The sequence below is a fragment of the Pseudophryne corroboree genome, chromosome 4 (genome assembly GCF_028390025.1).
Source record: "Pseudophryne corroboree isolate aPseCor3 chromosome 4, aPseCor3.hap2, whole genome shotgun sequence".
Taxonomy (NCBI): Eukaryota; Metazoa; Chordata; class Amphibia; order Anura; family Myobatrachidae; genus Pseudophryne; species Pseudophryne corroboree.
The window spans coordinates 146,899,962-146,919,994 of record NC_086447.1 but is presented as its reverse complement, the minus strand read 5'-3'; the positions used below and the strand labels follow the sequence as shown (position 1 = coordinate 146,919,994).

Here is a 20,033-nt window from a genome sequence, read left to right as displayed (position 1 = left end):
TGCGCAAAGTTCGCACTGCGACTGCACCAAGTAACTTTACTATGAAGAAAGTATTTTTACTCACAGCTTTTTCTTCGCTCCGGCGATCGTAATGTGATTGACAGGAAATGGGTGTTACTGGGCGGAAACACGGCGTTTCAGGGGCGTGTGGCTGAAAACGCTACCGTTTCCGGAAAAAACGCAGGAGTGGCCGGAGAAACGGTGGGAGTGCCTGGGCGAACGCTGGGTGTGTTTGTGACGTCAACCAGGAACGACAAGCACTGAACTGATCGCACAGGCAGAGTAAGTCTGGAGCTACTCTGAAACTGCTAAGTAGTTAGTAATCGCAATATTGCGAATACATCGGTCGCAATTTTAAGAAGCTAAGATTCACTCCCAGTAGGCGGCGGCTTAGCGTGTGTAACTCTGCTAAATTCGCCTTGCGACCGATCAACTCGGAATGAGGGCCAGTGAACGGAGCTGGGCCGGCCAGGAGAGCAGATGTGGCGGCAGTGCAGCAGCACACTGCGGCCACAATGGTGAGAGCTCTATAGGGGGTGCCTCCGTGCAGGGTGCGTGCGCACACGGGGGGGGGGGGGGGGGGGCGGGGGGGGAGATTATGCTATGGTGACGGTGTCATAAATGAGTGGGGGGACGTGTATGCATTGACTTATGCTATGGGGCCCCGAATGAGATAGCTACGCCCCTGGGTAGCGCTATGCAAATTTGTAATACGATTCTTTTCTTTCTTATAGAAACATGTTAACAAATGATAAAGCAAAAGATAGAAAGGATGCAGGAGTGGGATTTATTTTTCTAATTCAGTATATATATTATGTAGTATATATACTGTATATACTGTATATATCTGTATATTTGAATATATATATATATATATATATATATATATATATATAAATACCGGATAGGGGTTCTAAGCGACCTGAGGTGTTTATATATGGCCGAGTACAACAAATATCTAAATATATAAAAAAAATATATATAAGAAATATGTGTAAAAATTTGTAAAAAATAAATTTATTTATTTCACAACACTAGAAATAGGGTTAAAATACAGTACCAATAAATATAACAATAAAAATAATGAGAATCCTTTATATAAAATGCAGTTCTCTAAAAAATGACTATTTAAAAAAAAGGAATGGACATATATTAAATTCTCAAGTAAAGTGCAGATAGTCTGCAAATAAGCTACTCAAATGTGGAAAAAATAGTATTAAGAGTCTTAACTGATATAGCAGGAGGTCTCTGGGTGAAGGCCCAACGCGTTTCGTCTCTAAGACTTCTTACAAATTTTTACACATATTTCTTATATATATTTTTTATATATATTTATATATTTGTTGTACTCGGCCATATATAAACACCTCAGGTCGCTTAGAACCCCTATCCGGTATTCCTATTTCTCTTTTGCGGCACCCTACCATTGTCATTTTTTTGGGGGGGCAGCTGACGCCCAAATAACTGGGAGTGTTTTTGAATTATCTGGGAATTTGTGGCATCACAAGTGGCGCGGCATTCTCTTGCAATCATATATATATATATGTATATATATGTACACACACAATATGCATATATGTTTGTCACAGACCATCTAACTTTCACCATAATGAACTCATGTTGCCTCACAAAAAGGGAAATTACTTTTGGGGATTCCAGGTGTATACATACTCTACATATACATCATACAGTATATGTAGCCTGTAATCCACCAGTCCCGCCATTTAGATGCAAAACACTTATTCACTATATGAATACAAAATGCTTCTTTTTAAACACATTTTTCTGTCATTTACATTGGGCTAAATAACTGTGTGCAAGCAAACAGTGTTGTGTCTACTTAGTTTCTAACACTTCACATGCCGTAATATTTACAAAAGAAGAGAAGTGTAAGTTACTGTATATATTTATGCATGTCGGGTCAAACCACAAGGTTGTAGGAGCAGTATCCCTTTAAAAGTTATGTTGACTCCTCCCTTTTTCCTTTATACAGTATGTCTAGCATTTGACTGCTCAGCGTATAGGGTTGTAGGGGTGTGTTTAAGTTCTATATTAGTGCTGGTCCCTGAGTGACAGCTCTCTTTTTTCTGGAACCACTAACGAGTTTAATGTTATTTATTTATGATTATTTTTTTGTACTGTTATTTCAGTGTAATTTTTTATGACAGCTTACTTGCAAACTTTGCATCGTAAATTGTTTTGTTGTTGTTTCTAATAAAGGCACCACTTAAAGAGCGATCCAAATGAATCCAATCGACTCCTCATTACAACACACCAGCTCCCTTGCCGGCACAGGAGCCTTGTCTTATAACTGTTGTGGGCAAAAAAAAATCTCCAGACTGTTAAATTTCACATTTTCTTTCAAATTGTACTCATTTAATTGTACTTATTGACCTCTTGGGATAAACATATGTTCTAAAGTAATATGGAAAATCACTTTATTTTGGTATGAAGGCACTTGGGCTCTATTTTAATTTGCGTTTAGTTTTCTACTTCAACAAGTGCCATTTGTCAAGTTGTTTTTACAATGGCTATCTCTACAATTGGTCTATTAGCTACGGGAAGGCAAAAAATAGAGTAACAGTGTCTAAAGAGCAGGGTTTTCCAACTCCGCTCCTCAGAGAACAGTACATGTTTTCCAGGTCTCTTCACAGAGTCACAAGTGAAATAATTAGTACCACCATCATTTACAATGTGTAAGTCAGTGATGAACACGCTTTTGTACCAGTAAAGAGATATGGAAAACATGCAATGTTAGGGTTAGAGTTAAAGTAAACTTGTTGTACTGTGCTGCTCAATGGATTAAGACAAATATCTACAGATGAAATGTAAAATGTTTAGACCAGTGGTGCAAGTAGAAATTTTTTTTTAGTAGTACTGATAGTAAAAATGGGCGTGGTCACGGGCCATGAGGGGGTGTGGTCACACAAAACTAGGGAAGTGGCTACATGACAATAGGGGCATAGCCACATTATGCCACACACTGTAATGCCCCTTATACATTATGCCAAACACTGTAATGCCCATTACACATTATGGCTGTGCAGCGTGACCTCTGACTTCACGTCACGCTGCACAGGGGGAGCTGGGAGGAGGGACCCGGGCAGTGTCTGAGCCTGCTGAGGATGCTCAACGCTGCCTGACACTGGAAAAACAAGGAGGTTTCTAATCCCAAAATCCCTGGAACTGGAAGCTCCAATCCTGGGATTGAATCCCGGCCAATTTTAGGCCTAAATCCCGGGATCCCGCCGATCCCGATCCCAGGATTGGCCACCCTAACCGTAATGCTTATTACACATTATGCCACACACCTTAAGGCCCATTACACATTATGCCAGACACCAAACACCCATTACACATTATGCCACACACAGTAATGCCCATTACACATTATGCCACACACTGTAATGTCTTACATATTATGCCACACACAGTTATGACACTGACACCATTTTACAAAAATGCCTCTTATAAATTATGCCCCAGCGGTGGGCTGGTGGTACTGCGTACCACCACCATATTTCTTAATGGTACTCTGTACCACCCCGTACCACCCTACTTTCAGCACTGGTTTAGACTTATCTTAAAAGAAATCAGAGAGAATACTTCTCAATAATGGTTTAAGAATAATGATACTTCTGAATCCAATATAATCTTTCATATTAACAGTAGAAGTATTGCATTAGTATAATCTATACTACAAAATAACAAACACATATTGGGGGTAATTCCAAGTTGATCGCAGCAGGATTTTTGTTAGCATTTGGGCAAAACCATGTGCACTGCAGGGGAGGCAGATATAACATGTGCAGAAAGAGTTAGATTTGGGTGGGTTATTTTATTTCTGTGCAGGGTAAATACTGGCTGCTTTATTTTTACACTGCAAATTAGATTGCAGATTGAACATACCACACCCAAATCTAACTCTCTCTGCACATGTTATATCTGCCTCTCCTGCAGTGCACATGGTTTTGCCCAACTGCTAACAAAAATCCTGCTGCGATCAACTTGGAATTACCCACCTTGTCACTTTATTAATTTTCTGACCGCTGTACTAATTTAGACAAAGGCAGCAAACATACTGTATTTATTTTACATTTACCGTCCTGCAATGCGTTGCCTCAGCATACTGTAGACACTACTTTGCTCTTGGCACATTACTAAAAGAATGCGTTTAATATAGCGGCTGTTGGGATCCCACAGTTCAGGATTCCGATGCTGGAATCCCGACAGCATGGGAAATGTCGGCGGTCGGAATCAGCCCAGAATTCCCACTCAGATAGTGGGTCCACGCCAACACCCAAGTGGGAATATAACCTGCAGCAAGCTGACGGGATGCCGCCTTCGGTATATTGACAGCCGGCATCCCCTCTGCAGGTCTTTCGTATGTATCCCAATGCAATAAAGCGGCAGATTACTTTATACATTGGTTTACAGATTAGAAATATGTTGTTTGAAATAAAATGTATTTTCTTTAAAATAAAGTGTTTAGTAGGAAAAAAATATAATTTATACTGTAAAGCCATCACAATAATGGAAAGTGTTGCATTTTTCTTGCAAAATACACTATCTGGGCAACAGTGGAATGAGGTGAAAATTACTTCTGCTTACAATGCTATCCAGACTACAGATCTACACTAACAAGGTCTACAGTCAATAGGTCTACCATTAATGGTAGACATGCATTAGGCCGACAGGATCAAAAGGTTGACATGTAAAAGGTAGACAGTTCAACAGGTCGACAGGGTTAAAATGTCGACATGGTCAAAAGGTCGACATGAAAATGGTTGACACACATATAGTAGACACATTTTTTTTTCCAACTTTTTCTTACTTTACCATCCACAAGGACGACAGATGGGAATGGTTGCCCGAAGCAAGGTGAGTGTCAAACTTTTCCATGTCGACCTTTTCAACCTGTCGACCTTTTGACCCTGTCGACCATTCATACTGTCTACCTATTCTATGTCGACCTTTTGACCCTGTCGACCTAATGAATGTCTACCATTAGAGGTAGACCTATTGACTGTAGACCTTTTTAGTGTAGATCCAATCATCCACACCCGCTTACAATACTGTTTTATGAGCACTATTAAATGCAGACAAGCTGAGACAGTAAGGGGTATATGCAATTGCGGTCGAATTCCCGAAATTGTCGAATTTCGGGACTTTTTCGCCAAAAACAAAAAATCGACAATGCAATTCAGTACTTTCCGTCAAAAAAACGGACTTTCAAAATTCGACTTTTTGAAATTCGACTTTTGTCAAATTCGACTTTTCTGCAATGATACAAGTGCTGCAATTCGACCAAAGTATATTCAATTGAAGTTTGGAAATTCGACAACAGTGCTTTTAGACAGTAAATTCGTCAATTTCAATCCGCCACAATTTGGTGGGTGAAACTAATAAAAAAAATGTAAAACATGTTTTTTTTGTGGGTTTTTTTCTTGGTAATAGCATATCTATTTATATTAGAAGGGATTAGGTACTTGGTTTGTCTTTTTTGGAGGCACAAGTATTATTTATATATTTATAAAAATAATATTTTTTATTTTTTATTTATTTTTAAATGGAATGGTAAAATCCGGAAAAAAATGGCGTGGGGTCCCCCCTCCAAAGCATAACCAGCCTCGGGCTCTTCGAGCCGGTCCTGGTTCTAAAAATCCGGGGGGAAAATGGACAGGGGATCCCCCGTATTTTTAAAACCAGCACCGGGCTCTGCGCCTGGTGCTGGTGCAAAAAATACGGGGGACAAAAAGAGTAGGGGTCCCCCGTATTTTATACACCAGAATCGGGCTCCACTAGCTGGACAGATAATGCCACAGCTGGGGGTCACTTTTATACAGTGCCCTGCGGCCATGGCATTAAATATCCAACTAGTCACCCCTGGCCGGGGTACCCTGGGGGAGTGGGGACCCCTTCAATCAAGGGGTCCCCCCCCAGCCACCCAAGGGCCAGGGGTGAAGCCCGAGGTTGTCCCCCCATCCAAGGGCTGCGGATGGGAGGCTGATAGCCTTGAGGAAAATGACATGAATATTGTTTTTCCCAGTAGTACTACAAGTCCCAGCAAGCCTCCCCCGCAAGCTTCTACTTGGAGAACCACAAGTACCAGCATGCGGGAGAAAAATGGGCCCGCTGGTACCTGTAGTACTACTGGGAAAAAAATACCCAAATAAAAACAGGAGACACACACCTTGATAGTAAAACTTTATTGCACACCTGCGACACACACATACTTACATATGTTGACACGAAGCAGTCGGTCCTCTTCTCCAAGTAGAATCCACGGGTACCTGAAAATAAAAGATAATTATACTCACCTGATCCAGGGTCCAGAGATAAATCCTCGTACTTGTCAAAACAACAAAACGAACACCCGACCAGCGGACTGAAAGGGGTCCCATGTTGACACATGAGACCCCTTTCCACGAATGCAGACACCCCCGTGACAGCTGTCACTGAAGTGTCTCTTCAGCCAATCAGCGAGTGCAACGTCCTTGCACTCTGCTGATTGGCTGTGTGCGTCTGAGCTCAGACAGCGCATCGCAAAGCCTCTCCATTATATTCAATGGTGGGAACTTGGCGGTTAGTGGTGGGGTCACCCGCGGTCAGCGGCTGACCGCGGGTAACCCCGCCGCTGACGGCAAAGTTCCCACCATTGAAAGTAATGGAGGAAGCTGTGCGATGCGCTGTCTGAGCTCAGACGCGCACAGCCAATCAGGTGAGCGCTACGACGGGGCACTTCCTGATTGGCTGAAGGGACCTCGGTGACAGGAGTCACGTGGTGTCCCGGCATTCGGGGAAAGGGGTCTCATGTGTCAACATGGGACCCCTTTCAGTCCGGTGGTCGGGTGTTCGTGTTTTTTTTTTGCCAAGTACGAGGATTTTATCTCTGGACATGGATTTATCTCTGGACACTGGATCAGGTGAGTGTTTTTTTTTTCACAGGTACCCCGGATCGTCGGAGTCGAGACGTGGCAGTCGGCGTGTCAACATAGGTAAGTATGTGTGTGTCGGCAGTGTGTAATAAAGTTGTACTTGTCACGGTGTGTGTCTCCTGTTTTTATTTGGGTATTTTTTTTCCTGTAGTACTACTACAGGTACCAGCGGGCCCGTTTTTCTCCCGCATGCTGGTACTTGTGGTTCTCCAAGTACCAGCTTGCGGGGGAGGCTTGCTGGGACTTGTAGTACTACTGGAAAAAACAATATTCTTTCAATTTTGACAAGGCTATCAGCCCCCCATCCGCAGCCCTTGGATGGGGGGGGACAGCCTCGGGCTTCACCCCTGGCCCTTGGGTGGCTGGGGGGGGGGGCCCTTGATTGAAGCGGTCCCCACTCCCCCAGGGTACCCCGGCCAGGGATGACTAGTTGGATATTTAATGCCACGGCCGCAGGGCACTGTATAAAAGTGACCCCCGGCTGTGGCATTATCTGTCCAGCTAGTGGAGCCCGATGCTGGTGTATAAAATATGGGGGACCCCTACTCTTTTTGTCCCCCGTATTTTTTGCACCAGGCGCAGAGCCCGGTGCTGGTTTTAAAAATACGGGGGATCCCCTGTCCAATTTTTCCCCGGATTTTTAGAACCAGGACCAGCTCGAAGAGCCCGAGGCTAGTTATGCTTTGGAGGGGGGACCCCACGCCATTTTTTTCCGGGTTTTTCCCGTTTTTTTAAATCGCTGCAAAATCCGTCAAATCGGACGTTTTTCGCCTGCGGGACTGTCGAATCCGTTTTCCATATATGGTGAATTTCGGCAACCACTTGCCGAAATTGGACGGTCGAATTGTGTCGAATTTAAAAACGGCGATAATTTGCTGCGATTCGCCGCTAATTGCATATACCCCTAAGTGGTTCTGATTCAGACCTGGACACAAGTGTCCAATGTCTTACTTGTAAGCATGGGTTGAAGACACACTGTTGCTCACCACCAGAGGATGCAGATCAGAACTGCATGGAGATCATTTGCAGCAAACTGACCTATGCCGTACTTACTAATAAATACACTTTCAAAACTCAGTCACATAATACACATATATTCAGTGTCGGAATGGTGCACGAAGGACCCCTGGGGGGATGCTGTTGTAAGAGCCCATGCTTAAGGGTGTGTCCAGGCTCCACTGGGGCGTGGCCATCCACCACAGAGGTTTGGCTAACCATTACAGAGTACATGTTCTGTTCCTCTTGGTAAATATATAATAAACCATATTCTTGTGAAGTATAATGTAATATATGTATAATGCATAATTCAAGTGCACTAGAATAGAGTCTGGAACCTGATCCCTAGAGGAGGAGGAGGGCCCACAGGCAGTGGGGCCCACCGGTGGTTTCCCCTGTTCCCCTGTGGGCCAGTCCGACCTTGCATATATTATGCCATAAATTGCTGCAAATCTACAATATAAACTCTTTTGGTAATAACTGTGTGATGATAGCAGGCAATAATGTTGTATTTACCATACTTTGTTGTATTATATATGCTCTGGGATTACCCCCGGACTTGGGGATGATGATTCTTTAATGGCGAGTTCAGGTTACTTACTAAATTGTGATACATTGCATCACCACTAAGTGACAGACTGATTACATTGTACCTTTTTATTAAATTGTGATATCAGTGTGGTTATGGCAAAGTAAAATGACATGCCATCTAGCCAACATTACTTTGTGCTTCACAGAGGCCAAATAACATGCCCACATAAGATCTACACTAAAAGGGACTTTGTAGTTGTCATGTTGTTCTTTTTTTCCCTGTAATGTAAATATTAAGGGATGAATATTATAGGACTTTACCTAGTTTCTGTGATGGTGCTAGTAATTCTGCTTGCAGAGCTCACCATTCAGTACAGATGCCATTATCTCGCTTCTCTTCACCCTAATCCTTTATCTTCGTTCAGAACTCTCCTGTCAATCTTACTGATGATGTGTACAAATCCTCTCACAATACAATAGATTGGGGGTGTATCCTAGTAGTAAGAAATATGTGTGATATCATTGGGTTCAGGATAGGAAGTCATTGGGGATTGGCCATGTTCGGAAAGGGAATTAAAATATGACACAGAGCAGGCAAGATGTTGCAGGTACAATACCTTATATTTGGTTGTAGCCTGCACAGACAGATGCAATGGCATCTACATTATACTGTACATTGCCCTGTGCTGGGCACAACGAACAAGAGAAAATACTTGGAGTTACAATTTGTGTAGTGCTTTAGAGAAAAAAGGCATTGTCAGAAGGAGCATGTGGGGTATTATGGTAGCTGTCTTATAAACAATTAGCATTTGTAAATGGAGTTGTTTACAGGTAAATCTGCAAGGTGAAATTACCCTTTATAAGAGATGAACATTAGTTAGAAGTAACTCAACCAACAAGATTCATCAGTACCTTCCAAGACTCCAAGGAGCAATTACAATACTACTTAAGTAGACATTACATACAAGCCATTGCCTTAAGTTGCTCATTAGCAATTAGATGTGATTTTTAATTATTTTTTTTATTAGAATAATCTACCCTAATTAGTTCATGTGGTAAAAAAGTGTAGGGTAAAAATTAGACAGTTCTATATTATACAGTACATTACAGATATCACTAAAGCCTGGCAAAGCAATGAAATATAAGCTATTTAGTAAAAATGTGTTCTGTATAAACAAACAAACATGAGAATGCATAACTGTCCCATTTATAGCCTAAGATATTAATTTATGCTTAGGTTCTAGATGTTATTTTCCTTATTATTCTATGGAACAGGTCAGTAGTAAATAGATGTACTATGCCCAACAAATAAACCATAACAGTCCAAACCCAATCCTTAATAGCTCAGATCCTGTTCTCCAATTTGTTTGTAAACCTCATAAGTGAATCTGTTACAAAAGTAAAATAGATTAATTGATGTGATGTTTCCTCCATGTGCTCTAATGTCTCCAATAGACAGATACAGATGTAGCCATGCTCATCCAGCGTGGCTACATCGCAAACATGCACTGCTGGCGCAGCTAGGCTATCCAGCGCTGCGCCGTGGCAGCGCACAAAGACGCTCCCATTCATGTGCATGGAGCGGGTGTCTATGACGCGCAATTGCCCGAGATGCGCCAGCACCCACAATTGCCCTGTGACACTAGGGCACAGATGTAGCCACGATGAGTCCTCTCTTTAGTCCTTAAGCTGGGTCATACTTGTCTACTCTTTCTGAAGTTGCGTGAGACTCATGATTTTTCAAGTACAGAAGAGTAGACAAGTTTCCCACATTCCACCCACTTTCTAGTGAAGCGGGGGACAAAGTCACAAAAACTGCGGTGGCGGCTAGAGGGGGTGGGGCTAAGTGAAGCGCATGGTGACATTTAGCCATGTCTCCTACCCGCAGACCTGTGAATCGTGGCAGCTTTCTTGGGTTGGGGTGGTGCTTAATGATGGGTCTCCTCTCTGGGCTTCTACTGGAGAGGAGACAGACAATCAGTGCTGAAAGTAGGGTGGTACGGGGTGGTACGGAGTACCATTAAGAAATATGGTGGTGTTACTCAGTACCACCAGCCCACCATAATTTGGGGTATAATTTATAAGGGGCATTTTTGTGTGTGGGACATAAAATGGTGTCAGTGACATAACTGTGTGTTGCATAATATGTAATAGGCATTATGATGTGTGGCATATTGTGTAATGGGCATTACGATGTCTGGCATAATGTGTAATAAGCATTACGGTGTGTGGCATAATGTGTAATGGGCATTACGGTGTGTGGCATAATGTGTAAGGGGCATTACAATGTGTGGCATAATATGGCCATGCCTCTATTGTCATGTAGCCACTCACCTAGTTTTGTGTGACCACGCCCCCACATGACACGTGACCATGCCCATTTTTACTATCAGTACCACTAAGAAAAAAATTCTACTTGCACCACTGCAGACAATGTAGGCAGACCTCAGACCACACGGTGACTTAGGGGCACTGTTGCCTGTGTTATACAGATTCCATGCAGTCTGGCCATCTGCATGAAAATTTGCTGAAAATGTCCCTCCAAATATGGCCGCTGCCTAGGAGTAGACAGATGCCAGAAGTTCTACTGGACCTCTAGCATCTGTCAGGGCAGCATAGCATGTATAGCATTACCTGGAAGTGCCAGGAGTCTGGGAACACTGGCAAGCATGAAACCCCTGGCAATGAGCATGAAACCCCTGACAACGAGCATGAAACTCCTGGCAACGAGCATGAAACCACTGACAACGAGCATGAAACCCCTTGAGTGACTAAGACGCATTCTCAAGGCCACACCCCGGCATGCCCACCATCCAGCTGACCACACCCACAGCAAGCCCAGCATCCGCCGGCCACGCCTCCTATGTGCCGATGTGCCGACTGGGCTGCCCCCTCACGGAAGAGGAGGCAGCCAGGTTGGCAAGTATGAAAGAAAGCTGTCTAACATTTGTGGGCTACATGCACAAGCAGCCAGTAGTTACCCTGCACAGAAAAAATATAACCCACCCAAATTTAAATCTCTCTGCATGTTACATATGCCCCACCTGCAGTGCAGCATGGTTTTGCCCAGTTGTGTTCTTTTCTGCTATGCTTACAAACCTGAATCAGGCCCATTCTGATTTCATGAAATATATCCTATGCTAACTGCCCATCTGTTTCTGATGATGGCCGCCGCCTCATAGGAGACAGTTATTAAAGATACTAGAGGAGGATTCTCTAGTATCTTTAATAACTGTCTCCTCTGAAGCAGCGGCCATTTTGAGAGGGATGTTTTCAATTGAAGTTTGCAGCATCCTCTCCCCCTCCTGTGATAGTGTCAGAACTCGGGTATGAAAATGGGCGGGGCTACCAGAATGGAGGGGGTGGGGCTACACGGGACCATGCTGGTTGCTACCACAGGTCACAGAAGAATGTTCTGCAACAGCTCCTGTGATAGCTAAGTTAGGGAGAGTGAGTAAGAATGAGAAAGTGTGTGTGTGTGTGTGTGTGTGTGTGTGTGTGTACGTGTGTTTCTGAGTGTGTGTGTGTGTGTATGGGTATGTGTGTATCTGTGTGTGTGTGGTCATTATGTGTAAGCGGTGCGGCGCTACTATTGGAGGCATGTATAAGCGCCACCGCTACTGTTCACAGGATTTAATAATTGTTTTACTATATATATTTTTATTACTAAATATATATATATATATATATATATTGTGACAAGAACACTGGAATAGTGTTTGAGGGCAGGTATGTTTGTCCCAGGTTCTTGTCTTACATGTATTAGAAAAATGAAAACTTCTAGGAAAATGTTTTGTTTTGTCAGAACCTTTTCAGTTTACTGGAAAAGCTGGATAAGGGCCCTGAAAGAGAGATAGGGCAAGTTCCAGACATTGGGCCCAGTTCGGGTCTTTGGCCTCACAGAGGGCTAATCAGGGCTTTCAGCTGTGCAAGAGCTTTTTAGGGCTGCTAGCCTGATTAGTGTGTGCAGACTACCTGAGGAGACTGGAGACTCTCTGAAGAGAGAAACACGCTTCTTTATACAAGTGAGCTATACAGTGTTTACTGGAGAACTCTGTGTTTTTGTTTAGTGATAGTTAGGAACGTCTTGTGTTTAATTAGTGCCGGACAGGCAAGGTATTTTCTTTTGGTGTTTGTTTTATTTTCTGTTTAATAAAACTGGCTGTGGCCAGTTGCACCACAAACTGGACTTGTGTGATTCCTCAGCTGCTTCTTGCTGCCATTTACCCCAGGAAACGGCACCTTGTACCCTTACAGTGTTACAACTTATATATTTATTTTTAGTGTGTGCGTGTGTGTGGGGGGGCTGCCTATTTTGTCAGTTCCGGGCCCCAGAAGTTCTGATGGCAGCCCTGTGCTATACTAACTATTCTAGAAGACAATGGTAATAATGCTTATTTTATATATATATATATATATATATATACTTCTACAATTTGACTTTTTTACTATATATATATATATATATATATATATATATATATGTACTGTGTGTATATATATATATATATATATATATATGTCAGATTTGGGACTTCCAAGATCTTCAGAAAGTAGACTAAAGACACAGCATGTTGCCTCTGTCATTTCAGTTGTGTACTACAACGTTTTTCAAAACAAGTTGTAGTACATAACTGAAACTTCGGAAGCAACACGCTGTGTCTTTAGTCTGTTTTCTGAAGCCCTTGAAGTTCCGCAAATTGACTTATTCTGTGAGAGAGGGCTATCTATCTATCTATCTATCTATCTATCTATCTATCTATCCTGTACGTACATATACAGAAAATATATATATATATATATATATATATATATATATATACACACATACATCATTTTTTGCTTTAAGACCTGGTGACTTGTACCATATTATTTTGCTTTAATATGGAATGCATTAGGTTTACAGTGGTGAATTTCCCATTGGGCACGTGAGGCCCTTCTTTGGGGGGCGGAACTTGGATGCTTGTGTTGTACTGTCAGCCTGAAATGTACCAGTAACTGCAAAATATCCACTGTAATGTACCATATACCATCTAGAATGGAATGTAAACAGGCAGGACATGCACGACAGTCCCGCTAATTGGACACTGTCCCTCCCACGGGTCGCAGTTTCCCGTGGGCGGGCGGGTGGGGGGCAGTTGGGAGATCCTGTGATCACTGCTGCTCTACTTTGCAAAGCAGCCGGTGATCACACTGAATAGATGCCGGCATCTATCAGCGCAAGGAGGGGAGCCGGGAGCTGTACAGCAGCTCATGGAGTGCTGGACACACCATCAAAATGACAAAAACGGGGGTCGCGGCAAAAGGGAACGCCACTTGCTGCGAGACTCCACCCCTTTCCTTGAAGCCACACCCCCTTTTAGCCACGGTCGCAACTCCGGTGCGGCATGTCCCGATTCCAAACGGGCAGAAGTTGGGAGGTATGCACATACTGCCCCTGTAATCTGTCCAATTTAGTAAATATGTATACATAAATAAAATTAAATCCGCCCCTGCTGGTATATACTTGTACTTTTAAATATTTAATTAACTTTCATGCATTTTTGTATAATACAGTATGAATTATATTTTACTCCTAAAGGTGCGATAAAGGGAGCTACACAAAATTGTCCTTTTGTAGATCCAGCAGCAGACAGGCTCCAGTACATAATACAGGCATTGTACCTTTTTATGGTACTAATGAATTTACCTTTCTGTCTGCTATTGAATGACGCTCAGTGGTGTTCTCATACAAGGAAGAGGAATGAATTGCATTTAAGAAATAAATTGCTATTGATCCACACCTAAGACAAATCATGACTTGCATCTCAAATCATTTCTACCACCTAACCATCAAGGGATAATTAATGTGCAGTCACTGTCCGTACCTTGCATCATTATCCAACCGTAAACAGCTCTATCAGGGCACATTTCCTTCATCATTACCTTCCTGTTCATGCAAATATTATGAATCATGATACCATCAGCGGTTTTCGTAAGTGTGTCAAACTGATGACTAATGATTAAAATTATTTGGATACAATAGGGCTGCTGCAGAACTCCTTGTCATGATAGTAAGTCATAAATGGGGCTGATCATTTAAAACTTAGGGGGTCATTCCGACCAGATCGCTCGCTGCAGTTTATCGCAACGCAGCTATTGGGTCGGAATTGCACATGCGCCGGCACCGCAGTGCGCCGGCACCGTTCAGTAGCGATGCTTTTGTATTTGTGGAGTAACTCCCAGCCAGCGCAGCCCTGCGGCTGACCGGGAGTTGATCGTCGCTGCCACTGGCCGCAGCGGCTGCGTGAGACGTCACGCAGCCGCAGCGGCCCGCCCCCCCAACAGTCCGGCCACACCTGCTTAATGCCGCCGTCCAGCCCTCTCCCGCCCTGCGACCGCCTCTGCCTGTCAATCAGGCAGAGGCGGTCACAGGGCCGGAGAGGGCTGGATGGCGGCATTAAGCAGGTGTGGCCGGACTGTTGGGGGGGCGGGCCGCAGCGGCTGCGTGATGTCTCACGCAGCCGCTGCGGCCAGTGGCAGCGACGATCAACTCCCGGTCAGCCGCAGGGCTGCACTGGCCGGGAGTTACTCCACAAATACAAAAGCATCGCCGCTGTGCGATGCTTTTGTATTTGTGGCGGGGGGGGGGGGCGAACTGACATGCGGGTTGGACTAGCCCTGTGCTGGGCGTCCCTCCGCATGTCAGGGAAGATGATCGTAGCTGTGCTAAATTTAGCACGGCTACGATCAACTCGGAATGACCTCCTTAGTTCAGGAATGTGCGCAAGTCGGCTCTGCGGAGGGATATCTATAATTTTCACCAAATGTGCATGCGCCAGTGTCTGCATATGCACCTATGATCCACTAGGTGCTGCACTGAGTATAACCGGCTGGCAACTAATCATTCCTACATAAGATAAGCGTGCTATGGGCACAGGGGCAGTTTAACAGAGGAGGGGGCCTGTGTGCCCCCTCCTCTTTACGGTGCATTGTGCCAGAGCCTACTGCACATACACAGGTCTCCAGAAATATGGCGCCTGCCATGTTTCCACTGGCTAATCACTTCGGCGCATTCGCAGCGGACATTTTCCAGGTGGTTTTAGCTGCAGATACAGTGCCAATGCAGGGCTCGGAAAAGGTAAGTAATTAAACATGGGTGTAGTGTGTGCAGTGTGGGCCCCCGCACACACACTGCACCCATTATAGATACGCCAATGTGTAGGGATGTAGATGGAATTGCGGGCTATTGTGCGTAAGTCGAAATCCTTCTAATTACAAATGGCCTCTCTTGCACCAAGATAGGGCTGATTCAAATGCTCCCTGATATATATAACGGTTGATAAGCTGATAGGGGCCAGGGATGCATCAAGAGAGGAGGAGGTCCATGTGCAGTCTCCATCCAGGCCTCCCCCTCTCTAGCCGGCAGTGCAATAGATATGGGGGATCTGAAGAAGATGGCGGTACTGTGACTATAAGGATGAAAAAAGTGGATGACCCAAATGGATACTTATCCTAAATTGCTAAGGAATTTGGGTCCTTTATCCAATTGGGATCTTCTTTTTTTGCAGTGCAATAGACTCTGGGCACTAGTGTCACTAGGAGACCTTAGTGATGTCTAAGAGTCTAGTGCTCGCCAGCCATTTTCCTGGTGATTTTCCTACTGTGTATGCGTGAAACGCTGGGAAAAAGTCAATTTCACCATTTTCCCAGTGTAGGACTCTGGAGGATAAATATTTTTTTTTAAATGGGTGCAGGGTGTGTGGTGTGGTCCCCCGCTGGTCCGTGCGCACTGCTCCCCCCCCCTTCCCCCCCCTCATTATAGACACTCTTGTGCATCTGATGTGTATAAGTCTGAATCAGTCCCCTAAATCTACCTATAGAACAGAAATGGAAAACTTTTGTTTCTCTAGTTGTTTTGCATCTACATGAAAGGAGGGAGTAAGATCTGAAGCTCTCATGGAGAACTTTGATCCTTATGGAGTGGTGCTGTTGCAGTTCACAGTCATCTTTGCAAAGTAGATAAAAGATCAGAGTTTGGAGAGAGTAGAATGTGCTCTTCTTTCCACCTGTCTGCATTCTGTTATCTGCTTTATTAGACTGTCCTGTCCTGTGCAACATGCACTTGTGTTTCTCCGCATAAACCAGTTATCTTTATGAGAGCTCCTGTCTCTCCTCTTTTTAACCTGCCAAAACAAAATGGAGAAGAGACGGTTTAAAATAAATAACACTTTTGCATACAGGTACATCCCCAAAAGCTGAAGATGAGGTGGATATTTTGAAATGGTACAATACCATTTATGCAGTATGGGTACTATTTGAAGTTATAATTTAAAGTTCATATTTGAGCTAGAATGAGATTAAAGGTTTCTGTTTTGCTTCTTGAATGATCCCATAGATTGTAAGCTTGCGAGCAGGGTCTTCCTACCTCTATGTCTGTCTGTTTTTACCCAGTTTTGTTATATTGCTATTGTTCTAATTGTAAAGCACAATGGAATATGCTGCGCTATATAAGAAACTGTAAATAAATAAATAATAATAAATATTTAAAGTACGTGTACACTTACTTTTATATTCTACAAGTGTTAAAATACATAAATCTTCATAATCGTTTTGATGTGGTTTTTTTAAAAACTAATGTTCAGCAGGTCCAGGTAATAACAACCTGTCTTGTACATTCTTATTTTATTTAATTTTTTCATAAAAGATTAAGACATGGTTACAGAAGTATCACTTTCTCCTTGGTTTCCACAAAAAAAAAAAAAAAGAACATTTCTCTATAATTAAATGCTGAATATATTACTTGTTATAGACTCGAAAATATCTAATTCAAAGGGGCTAATGGGATCATCAATTAATATAAAAAGAATTAATTGCATATTGTTGCAAGTGATTTAGAGACACTAGATTAGTGCATCTCACATACACAGCGAGACACTTGAATTGCACATCCATCCCTCTTTAGCTCTACACTACATCAAGGCTCATTATAAACTCAAGCAATAAATATTGAGAAAAGCTGAATATTATAATTCATCAATCATCCATCATTAGACAGTGGCTCTATATGGTTTCATAATGAGCATTTTCATTCTGACAAAAAATATCTATACAATGTACCTACAATATCAGCTATTACAGTAAGTGTGATATTTTGTGTGCTTAACTTTAGTGAGGAGAATGCAGTGTATTTAGTCGGTAGGAATACAACATAGAGGCACAGGGCACTTTGTGATACCACTAGTTCCTACCACATAAGTAACCTCAATATTGGTTGAGCCCACCAAATGTCTCCTCTACTGTCTGTAGGCATTAGGGGGCAGATGCAACTTTAAACATAGTACAGGTTGAGTATCCCATATCCAAATATTCCGAAATACGGAATATTCCGAAATACGGACTTTTTTGAGTGAGAGTGAGATAGTGAAACCTTTGTTTTTTAATGGCTCAATGTACACAAACTTTGTTTAATACACAAAGTTATTAAAAATATTGTATTAAATGACCTTCAGGCTGTGTGTATAAGGTGTATATGAAACATAAATAAATTGTGTGAATGTAGACACACTTTGTTTAATGCACAAAGTTATAAAAAATATTGTCTAAAATGACCTTCAGGCTGTGTGTATAAGGTGTATATGAAACATAAATACATTCTGTGCTTATATTTAGGCCCCATCACCATGATATCCCATTATGGTATGCAATTATTCCAAAATACGGAAAAATCCCATATCCAAAATACCTCTGGTCCCAAGCATTTTGGATAAGGGATACTCAACCTGTATACAGTACCATTAATAAATATAAATACATATAAATATTTATATACACACACAGAGTGGTCCATAAGCGTGGAAACACCCTTATAACAAGGAAATGAGTACAGAAATATTAATCCTATAAACTTTATGTTAAAGTTTGAGAACTAATAAAGGTACAGTAAATCAAAGAGCATAATTGTTTTTCTAATAAAATGCTGCATCTGTTTGATATGTCACATGACTATATTCCAAACGAATTAGAGTTGCATCCAAGATGGCCAACTTCAAGATGGCCACCATACTGGTGACATGCCCTAAACAGTTTTCCCTCACTCTCATATCATATGGGTAGACACTGGATTAATATTTCCTTACTCATTTCCTTTATATATATATGCACAAGGTTATAAATATATTTATATAACCTTTTTCTTAACATGGCTAGAGAAATACAACTAAATATTACCTTTTGTATAACATGGCTTTTTGACATGGCCATCACTGGACTTTGGCCTTCTTTCTTCCCCTGAGAGGTGTCTCATTGCATGGTCATTACAAATTCTCATGCCGTCTCTCCTTCCAGCTTCCATGGCCATCTTTTCCCTCATTGCCTTTGCTCTCTCACTTTCCAGTGCTATGGCTTTTTCTAGCAGTGACAGATTACCTTTCGTCATATCGAAGACTTCTTCTGACCTGTCAGAGGTGATGGAGGTAGTGTCATCATCTCTTTCGTTGAAATCATCCTCTTTTGCACAGCTAGAAAAAGTTCTCGATCTGGGACTCAACTGTTCTTCGAGTCTCATCAAGTTCATCATGTCTGAATAGTTCCTGTCTGGCATTCGATCGGAATAGTCTTCGTCTGCCCTGGGCATTCTCATGATCATGTTTTGCTGTTGATTTCTGTCGTGAGAATTTGTTTCACTAAGTTTCCGTGCAAGGTCAAAACATTGGTTACGTAAGCATTCTAAACTGCTCAAGCACACCTCCTCATCACTTTCCTCTACCATTTTCTCTGCATGCCCGTTATTCATAGGCTTCCCTAATGTCAGATAGTTCATATTTCTTGTATCTTCCTGCGATGCATTGTCAATATAGTGCCTGTCGTTGAGGTTATCTGAAAGCACTACACCATGTCCTTGTGCCAGTAGTTTGAGGGAATCCACTGTTTCCCTAACTACATCACTGTCCAAATCTAAGCTAAGCTCCGTTTTCCGTCCTACGTTCTCGTTCTTGTCACTGTCATCTTCCAAGCTATTAGAAGTATTGCTGTTCATTTCAGATTCTGTTCTGGCTCTGTACGCTGCATCCTCGGCTATTTTGCCAAGATTCAACAACGACTTGGCCACCAGTTCATCATAATTATCGTATTCATCGTTATTATTATCATCCTTTTCTGGGTCGTGCATTATTCGAGAACTGTGACAATCCATTGGGTGATGGTCTAAAAAGCGAACAGAGAAAAATAGCTAGAATACTAAGTGACATTTGTAGATGAATTAACAGAATTTACTGTTAGTGTTAGAGACACATTCATACTGCAATCCTACACAAGACTCCTTTAAAGTCCCTAACATGTGACATATAAATTCTGACATTGGAATGCATGAGCCATTTTCTCATAGGTAAATGTAGGTGGAGGGATAAATAAAGGTTTTCACATAGGCAAAAAAAAAAAAAAGTTGGAGCTTTATAAAAACAAAACAAAAAACAAACAAAACAAAACACAGCTGTTGTAATACTATACAGTATGTGACCAGCAGGTGACAACAATGGAAACAGAATCCAGTGATTAAGTAGGAAACTCCTGCAGATACTGTTACTGGGG

At 42.4% G+C, this 20,033-nt stretch overlaps 1 protein-coding gene across 10 annotated transcripts in view; it reads right to left on the bottom strand.

Annotated features, from left to right (window-relative positions):
• The window catches only part of MYT1L (myelin transcription factor 1 like), a 760,642-nt gene that overhangs the window by 115,952 nt on the left and 624,657 nt on the right, over positions 1-20,033 (bottom strand). For 9 of the 10 annotated variants that reach the window (XM_063915489.1, XM_063915485.1, XM_063915480.1 and 6 more), the window contains one exon: positions 18,675-19,649. The exons of the other annotated variant lie outside the window; for it this stretch is intronic. In XM_063915489.1, the coding sequence (XP_063771559.1) occupies positions 18,675-19,649 (975 nt within the window). The remainder of the gene's footprint in view (positions 1-18,674; positions 19,650-20,033) is intronic. 10 annotated transcript variants of the gene reach the window in all.